The 9,606-nt window shown below is 41.4% G+C and overlaps 1 protein-coding gene across 1 annotated transcript in view; it reads left to right on the top strand.

The window, feature by feature from the left end:
* Positions 1-29: 29 nt before the first annotated feature.
* The window catches only part of SDAD1 (SDA1 domain containing 1), a 202,501-nt gene continuing 192,924 nt past the window's right edge, over positions 30-9,606 (top strand). Inside the window, exon 1 of the mRNA XM_078676393.1 lies at positions 30-262. Within this exon, the coding sequence (XP_078532519.1) occupies positions 173-262 (90 nt within the window). The 5' untranslated portion in view covers positions 30-172. The remainder of the gene's footprint in view (positions 263-9,606) is intronic.

The following is a 9,606-nucleotide window of genomic DNA, read 5'->3' as shown; positions in this document are numbered from 1 at the left end:
ATTCTTCACATTTACTCGTCCCCCTGTGAGTTGATTTGGTGACGTGTTCAAGATGGCAGCGCCCTGTCAGCTGTAGGATTGCAGCGCGTGTGTGGGAAACATTTACATCTGTCTATCCCTTACCCTAACCGGCCACAGTAGCAACGCTAGGGAAGGTCTTATCAGTGGCAACATGTCTGGGCGCAACAACAACAAATTGCCCACCAACTTGCCTCAGCTGCAGAACCTAATAAAAAGAGACCCTTCATCCTACACCGAGGAGGTAAGATTGTGCTTTGGGGCAATTTATGGGCAACTGTAGGGAAGCGGAGTTCCTCTGTGATGCGGATGTTTTAGATTCCCCGGTACTAGAGTCATATAGACAGAGATCCCATATGGCGAAGGGACAGGAGATAGCAATTCAAGCTAATGATAATGGAGATGGCAAAACCGATCAAGAGATACAACTTTCTAAGAGAAGGACAACAGACAGAAGAGCGTTCACTGAAAAGCATTTTTTTTGGCATGTGAAAAGATTGTGGGGACCGACAATGGGATGATCCATGTAAATAGTATTTTTTTTCTAGAATGCTAGTTTCGCGGATGGTAGTAATAAGGTCCCAGAATTTTTGATTTATTCCAGTTTAAGAGTAAATTGTAAGTTTAACAACAAGCTGGGGAACTTGTAATGTTTGATAAGTCGACTTCTCTCTTTTTTTGAGCCCTATGTGATTTTAATTCATCTGGTTGCTTTAGTATTAACTTTGCTACATACTTTCATGTCTGAGTTAAAGAGAATGAAAAAAACAAGAATGCCAAAAACGACCTGTTGATTGTCGTTTGTGTGAGAAATATTTATTTATTTGTTTTGGATTTGGTCACCTGGTGATTTGTCGCCCAACCACATGTGAAACACCAGGATTGTTCAGACCGTTTACTTTTGTAATGCTCTTGGCAAGGAGTTATCTGTTTCTTGTGTGATGACAATATGTGCAGCTGATGCAACTAATCTCTTTGGGGTTTATCTTACCGTAGTTCTTTAGGCATTAAATATATATGGAGATAATGTTCAAGGGTTTATTTTTTTCTCTTGTTTTACCCTGTATCTGTCCAGTATACTTTGTGATGAGCAATTCGACATGCTAGCTAGTCTATGTTATACTATACTTAAAGCTTCACATAAACATTGTATACCATAATAACCAGCCCATTCTTCCTATCTCCTCTTCTGATGATTTCCTTTTGGCAAAAACCCTTGGACTTTTTGAAGAACATATTTTTTTTGGTCCTTTTTCTGTCACCAACCACTCTTAATTTCGCGCTTGTCATACCTTTTATGCAAGCTGTTTTGCAAGTAGTGGATTCTTTGCATATTCTGCAACTCTCTAGTGAAATGCTTACTTATGACCTCCCCCTCTATTTTCCTTTTCCCCATATACAACGCATCCCTTTTCAAGCTCTACCGAAATCTCATTTACCAGTTGTTTATTGGCTGTCTTACACATGTTGCTGGTGGTTTTGCAGTTGTTGAAATAATTCGACTTTATCTCTATTTTTGAGTTTCTCGTCTCCTACCATTGGGCATGTTAAAGCCTTCCAAGTGTTGGGTAAGTATCAGGGACCCCCTGTTAAGGATCGACTCCTGGGTCAGGGAAACAATAATTTTGAAAAAGCACACACCCAGGCAGACTTAGGCTACAAAGAACTGGCTAAATCACAACACATTTGTGTGAACACATTATGATAAATACACAAAAAGAACAATTGGTACAACAGACTGTTATGATATCAAAAAATATATTTTTAATTTCAATTTCATTTAAAACATTATAAAAAGACAGGTTAGTGAATATCACTTGAATATATATGGAGTATTTATAACACTATACTCCATATATATTCAAGTGATATTCACTAACCTGTCTTTTTATAATGTTTTAAATGAAATTGAAATTAAAAATATATTTTTTGATATCATAACAGTCTGTTGTACCAATTGTTCTTTTTGTGTATTTATCATAATGTGTTCACACAAATGTGTTGTGATTTAGCCAGTTCTTTGTAGCCTAAGTCTGCCTGGGTGTGTGCTTTTTCAAAATTAAAGCCTTCCAAGTGTACATTCTTCTTGTATTAGTCCTTGATCAGCTTTTAAAATTTAGGCTGTTTTTATACTTCCCTCTCGGACCACTTTTCTCATTTACATGGGATCTTGATTTTTCTCTTCTCATTCTACTTGTCTCTAGAACCTTTAAGTACGATGGCCCTAAATATCTTATTGACTGGATCTGCCATTACCTGCCCCAGCAAACTCTAAGATCCTTTTGAGACTGCCTTCCTTTTTGATTAAAATATCTAGGGGGAAAGTCTTTTGCAGTATTGGGCTCTGAAGCATGAAATTTGCTTCCCAGCACTCTGCGTTCAACTGAATCTCAAGGAACCTTTAAAAAAGAATTTAAAACCTGGCCTTTTCTAGATTCTAATTCTCACTGTAGTTCGTTAACCTACAATTGTTATCATTTCATTACTTCAGGAATTGTAGTAGCCCTCAGCACAGCACCAGGGCACACTCGACAAATACCTATTTAATGTATTCATTACATAACATTTGATTGACTTTAAGTGGCAGTATGTAATGCCAATAATATAAGAATGCTTTACAGACACGAGATTGTATGTTGATGCCCTATTTTATAAGATCTATCAACTATTTATAAAGTTTTATATGAGAAGGTAATTGCCTGAGGTCAGTAATGTTTACATAGGAGATAAGAAGTTACAAGTGAAACTGAGCTGACCCTAGTAAACACAATGAAAACTGCACATAACAGCAATGTGTTGAATAAAATGGAGACGACCAGGTGAACTATAAGTTGAATACCAATACATGTTTGCGACAAATTAATCAGATAGAATATTGAAAAAGAATGAAGAGGGAATTCCAAGTAAGGGATATATGCATAAGGCAGTACTTAACGATCAAAGGAAGCAGAATGTTGATGATTATGTCACATTTATAATAGGAGAGCTGCAGAGGTAAGCTAGGGTGGAGTTGGAAAGTACTGTGGCAGGAGGCAAAATAATAATCAACTATAAGACAAATGAGAGCAAAAGGAGGTTGAGGGATGAGGTAAAACTAGAATATATTCCGTGTAGATTTATGGAAGGGCTCAGTGAAGAAAGAGGATTCCCTAGAGCCTGACTTGAGGTATTTTTTGGGAAGAGATGAATTTTCAGCTCTGTCTTGAATGTAGAAAACAACACAGTGGTTTCTAAGCCTAGGGGCAGAGAGTTTCAGATTCTAGAAGCACTGTCTGAAAAGCACTGTGCCAGTTTGCATTCCTTTTTAGGTCTCGCTAGACGTACGCAAAAGCAAAGCTTTTGCGTCTAGCTAGACAACTAATGTAATCACTTTCAGGGGAATTTAGACAGCAGACTGTCACGAGCGTCTCCTGCCGGAGATTCTACCTCGTGAGCGCGCACGTCGCCGTCCCTCATATTCCCATGCAAAGAAAGGCACACTGAACACACACATGCAGGCAAGAAGGCACACACACACAGGAGTGCACCTACACACATACAAAGCCCCCCCCCCCCCGCCGACGCCGCATACATAGAAGTCGTCCCCCCCCCACCTGCCGCCGCCGCATACATAGAAGGGCCCCCCACCCACCTCCCTGCCGCCGCCGTCGCATACATAGAAGGGCCCCCCCTGGCCGCCGCCGCTTACATATAAGCCCCCCCCTCCCCCGCCGCATACATAGAAGTTCCCCCCCCCCACCGCCGTATACATAAAAGTGCCCCCCCAGGTGCCGCATACATGCAAGCGCCCCCCACCATACATGCAAGCGCCCCCCCCACACCATACATGCAAGCGCCCCCCACCCCCTTACCGTGATTCTAAGGTCTTGCAGCCTCCGCGGGGCTCTCCCTCGGGCATGAGCCCCGCGTCACCAGCACTGCTTTCCCGTGGGCGCGTGCGCGGGCTTCCGAAGACGGAAGTCCCGCCCCAAGGAAGGTTTCGCTTTCGGAGCTGGTTTTGCTGGTTTATAGATAGTAAATGTATTTAATCAATTGAAAAGAAAAGTCAACACTTTCTAAATAATACACATAGTTTTATAATCTGTTAAAAAACGTGTTTTTCAACGTTGAACGAACAGCTTGAGGGGGAACAGTAAACCTGTAGGCAGACAAATTTATGAATGAATTGATAAATGCATCCGTGAAAATTCTCGGAAATAGACAAATGACACACAAGAAAGGCCTCAGTCGCTTTCGTGTTCTGCAGACAGGACTTGTGTTTATATTTACATAAAAATCTCTGCAAATGGAAGGGCTGTCGCCGACCGCGAACAGTATTTACAGATCGGATGATCGGGAACAGATATGTGTGTCACCAGCTGGTGACGCCAGACTGTGTTTGGACCTGCGCGTCCCTTGCACACGTGGGCTGTGTGTCCTTGCACCCCCCGGCAGGGACACCAGACCCTGGTCTGTCATCTCTGCACGGCTGTCCTCGCTTAATGGGTCACGGATCCTAGCTCCGAGTTCCGGGACACACGCAGAGCGCGGCGCCTCACTTGTGAAGTTTCTTATTTTAGGGGGGCATGTCACCGGAAACCCTAGGGTTGTTACTGACTGTCGCTCCTCGAGGCAGACACTTCCATCAGATCAGCTGATTGCGGTGAGGGAGTGTTCATGCTCTACATCAGCAAGAGAAATGGGATGACACGGTTTGTTGTGTTGGCACTTGTGTAGCGCCCATTCAGCAGCATTCATGGCCTCCAGGTGCTATATTACTCTTTCTGTATTCTCAGTGCATCCTTCTATGTATGTCGTTACTGCTGCGCTAAAAAGTTAGATTTCGATCAATCTTTCTGAGTGATATGTTTGCACTATGGTGCCATTGTACAATTCACACACGTATGAAGAAGTGTATATATTGTCTGGTTGTACATCCCACTGCATATATGACTTCTTTGCATTATACTGTTTACATACAATATGATGGTATTAACTGAAATAAATAATGTTGATTTTTTTTGACTGTTTATATAGAAAGACGAAAACTTTTTAGCCATTTTCTACCTTGCACAAATGTCAGAAAGCGGCCTCTGCAAACATATGTTTCTGTATCCAACAACTTATAGCGGCCCTAGTGCTGATTCTGTGTCATGTGTACAGGGCGGGAGCTAAATAGAACTCCAAAGTGCATGCATAGGTGGTGAATGTATATTGTCTCTATAACCAAACTCTTTGGGTTCAAGATATCACTGCGTGCACTTTCCACCAGTTCTTGTTACACTTGACTCCTGGGCTCGCCAAGTTTCTTAAAGTTTGACCGTGCAATGCAGTGGGAAGACTATGCAGTTAGAGGCCAGGATTTCATGATGAGTGTGTGTGTTGAGAGGGAGGTTGAGGACACAGAGGTTTTGTGAGTTTAATCAGCACAGTTTTACTTGCACAGTGTGACATTTGGGAGCATGCAGTAAAATAATACGCACAATTTGAGTCGTGTTTTGGCGTATTCCTGGTCGGCGTCCTATCCTTTTGTTAGAACAGAGTTTACATACTCGATGGAAAAAAAGTTAGTTTTTGTATTGTGTGGAAAGCTCCAGCTCGTGAAACTGCTAGTAGATAGAAATCTTTTGTTTCCTTTTGCGGCTGTGCGTTTTTTTGCTATTTTTACATCACTGACAAGAGTGAAGGATCATACGCGCATTGACGTCCTTCAAACCACTACCCCACCCAGAACCCAGAATCATTGCTTCGACCGTCTACACTGGTCAAAAGGGGGGTGCAATTTACAAATATGTAGGATTCTCATTTCTTTAGGCAATTGTGGCCTTAAGAATTGGTAGGTGTGGGTTATCCACAACATAAAACTGTAATCCTGTGCAAATCCCATTTATCGCCTTGTCCCACCTTTTTTGACAGACAAAATGACGAGCCACTAAATCTTACTTATTTAGAGTGAAACTCTACTTATTCAGAGTTTTATTTTGAGAGTCTGAGATCAGAACAGTCCTGCCAGTCTATTGGGTGCCTTATTATTTATATGGCGGTACCCTGCGCAGTGTTCTACCTGCCACATGCTAAGGACCGGGAGGGACAGTACCACCCCCAGGCACACTTCTGTAGACTCTATAACCCGCTGCTCCTCACTGTGACCCATGACCTCCTTCCACACCAACACCTGATGTACTGTTCCTCACTGTGGCGCATTACACACAACATTAGGGGCACAGAAGCCCTGTCTGCAAAAAATCTGTACAAAACAGAGAATAGGCACACAACACAGCGATAGACAATCCCCCTAAAGCACAAGGATGTAGCGTCACAACCAGAGCTGCCAAGCGTAAAGCTGGGGAACCAGGTTCGAGTCTCAGTGTCGGCTCACCATCCTGTGATTCTGGGTAAATCAGTTAATCTCCCCGTGCCTAACAAAAGGGAATATTTTCTTGTGTAATGTAACTGGTTCTCTTGTAATTCCCTCCACTACCTTCGGGTCGAGTTTGCGCTATATAAAACTGCAAAACAAAACAAAGAAGCATTTGCAATACAATAGGTCTCGCATTTAAGCGAGTTTGATCTATTAACATTGCAAATGGCAATGCCGTTCATTTTTATTTTTAAAACATAAATAAAAGGCATTTTCATTTACAATGCCAATAGCTTAAAGTCGTGTAAATGCGAGACCTATTGAATTGCAAATGCTTGTTGAAAGTCTGTGGGTCTGTAAGCTTTTTCGCATCACTGCGCAAATATCTGAATCTTACAGACAATTTCAACTTTGATGTGTGGTATTGAGAGGCAGAGGTGAGGTGTGTAGAATCTTATGAGTGATGCAGGCTGAGTTATATAATGCTCTGACTTTAGTGGGAAGCGATTAGAGCATTATTAGCACCAGTGTAATGTGGTCACATCTTTGGTTCGAGAGACAAAGTTGTTTTTAGTGAGCCCCGTGCACTTCTGGAAGTTTGGTCGAGAGAGTTGTGTAGTCAATCCATGATGACATTGGAGATTGGAAACAAGTCTTGAGATCTTGTCAAAGGATTCATTGGCAAATCCTCCAAATTATTGGCAGTTGAAAACGTACACTTTGAGTTGATTTTTGTTTGAAGGTTGAGTCTTTTATCAAGAGTTACACCTAGGGATTTATCAGAGTCCATAAGGTTTGCAGCTAGTATCCTATCACAAGAGGATGAATGGCGGAGAGTATAGCAAGGAAATGCATCCTCCAGTATAGATATTCACAATGGGCATCCCTTGCTTCGAAGCCAAAAGGTAATGACTCAAAGCTGTTGTGTTCAGTTACTATTGTTATTAATTGTTTTTTAAGTACTTCAAACTGTATTACTTGCACACTGTTACATCACCTCTTTAGCTAAGTATTAATGCTGTTAGATACATCCCACAACATGGTTGAGGAGGCCTTCTTCCCAGGTACCGTTAATTCAGTCCAATTTAGGTCTATTTTTGCAATTTCTGTGGCCACCGATCACACTCGCCTAATCCATACACACACATTCATATTTGAACACATGATATCGATGTACACGATGTGTTCTGTGTCTTTGCGGGGCAACTTCATCCTCTGCTTTTCAAACCTGCTCTCGATTATACCAGAGAGGGATCACAGAACTTGTGCTGGTATCTTGAGAGCTAATTGGATACTGCATTGCTCATTTTACTTGGGGTTAGACTAGGCACTGGAAGAATGCTTAAGCTTGGTATTACGATCGCTACTATGTGACTGCTTTGAAAGATTCTGCTAGACAAGTCCAGACATGATTTCGTTATTTAATTACACAGCAGCCCAGTTCCATATTTTCCTCCTGTAAGATAAGGCAATTGAACCTCAATAAAGGGGTAAGAAGGCCTTAACATTGCTAGAATGCAAATAGAGTTTGCAGTGGTCAATTTAATATCTACATGGATTGCTTGACACTTAGTGAACTTTTGCATCACACACTGTCTATTATCTATTCTGAACCACGAATAACAAGTCTATTTTAGCTTGCATAATAGATTGTTCTATCCAGGTAGATCTACCATTTGGAATCTTCAGACCAATGGTTGTAATACCTTTCTCATTCCTTTGGCACTTAATTAGCAGAGAGGGCACAACGGTCCTGACGAATGGCCCTACACTTCATCAGAGGGCGATTTAAGGGCAAAAAGACCTGTCCATGTGGTCAAATTAACCTCAACTTCATTTTAATCTTACCATTGGGGACACAATAAAAAGTTCTACCATCCACCAGCACATAGTTTTAAGACACTCCTATACCCCTTTGCACCTACACCCTCTACATCCTTTCAACCCTCTTTCTCATCACACAGTTCCTTGGGCAGCACAATTCCTGGCAACAATGTAAAACGTCTCATGAGCTCCATTCTACAGATATTGCTCGCACCTGGATCTAGATGACTGATGCCAGGAGGGGGCCAACAATGAAGCATGACACCCTTTCGGTGGGTGTGGGCTTTCTACCTTGTTACCAATAAGACCAGAACACTTGGAGTTTGCAGCCAAAACACTAAATGAATACCGTAAGAAAGTGGGTTATTAGTTTGGGAAGATGTGAGTCCTTCCAAAGTAGTAAATCCAAAGTTTTGTTAGGTTCAACACACACATTCAATTAATAAACCTAAGCTCACTCATTGGTAGCTATGGCACTGAGCAAATAGGCTTTATTCAAGAAAAGCGTGTGAAGTATTTCGCAGTGCTTTGGGAAATCCGACTTTTCTGCGCAGTCAACCTGTGTTTTACAACTTTTGCTGGTCCCAATGTTTTTGGTGACTTTAGCACTATGTGCACTTTAACCCTGTTAATCAGTAGGAAGTGCCTGTACTCTCCCTTTAACCATGGTAAAATTGGCATATTCCTAAAAAAAGAAATATATGTAATATAGCTCAATAGGTGCTGCAGTCTACTAATTGCATTACATTTACAGGCCCTGGGTACATTTTGTACCATATACTAGGGACATATAGGTAATATATATAATAAATATTAGTGGACTGCAGCACCTATTGTGCCATGCACTACAGTGACCTGTAAAACATGGCTTCAGGCCTACCTCTATAACCTGACTGTGGCAGTTTAAACACTGCAGTTTAACCTGCCAAAACAAATCCCCATTGACAGGTCAAGTCCTCACTTTTAAATATGAATTTGTCACCCGTATATAGGCTGAGTAGTCCACAAGGGTTGGCCGTTTAATGTTACCATGCCCTTACAGTGACTAGCACTCAAAAGCAAATTTTCACTGTCAGGCCTAGCTGTCCTATGTCAGTGTATCAATAACTTTTATTGTATGATTAATAAAAATAGTTACGTCAGTGTAAATCCTCTAAACAGAAGCAATACATGATGCGTGGATAAAAGAAATATCTGAGTAACACAAGCACATAAAATAAGTTAAAATACCTTGAGAAAACGTTTAAACCGAATTATCTCATTACATTTGATACACTAAAAAGGACTTGAGATTAGCAGCAGATACATGAGTGCTCGACGGTTAATAAAAGTGGCTGTGAGTGCTGAGGTTATTAAGATGCGGTAGTAAGACCTAGCTGTCCTATGTAGAAAACCAGAGTAAACATTAAAGTCCTAATACTATA

Source organism: Lissotriton helveticus, chromosome 2_1 (genome assembly GCF_964261635.1).
Source record: "Lissotriton helveticus chromosome 2_1, aLisHel1.1, whole genome shotgun sequence".
Taxonomy (NCBI): domain Eukaryota; kingdom Metazoa; phylum Chordata; class Amphibia; order Caudata; family Salamandridae; genus Lissotriton; species Lissotriton helveticus.
Note: the sequence above shows the minus strand (reverse complement) of the source record. Positions and strands in the feature narration are given on the sequence as shown.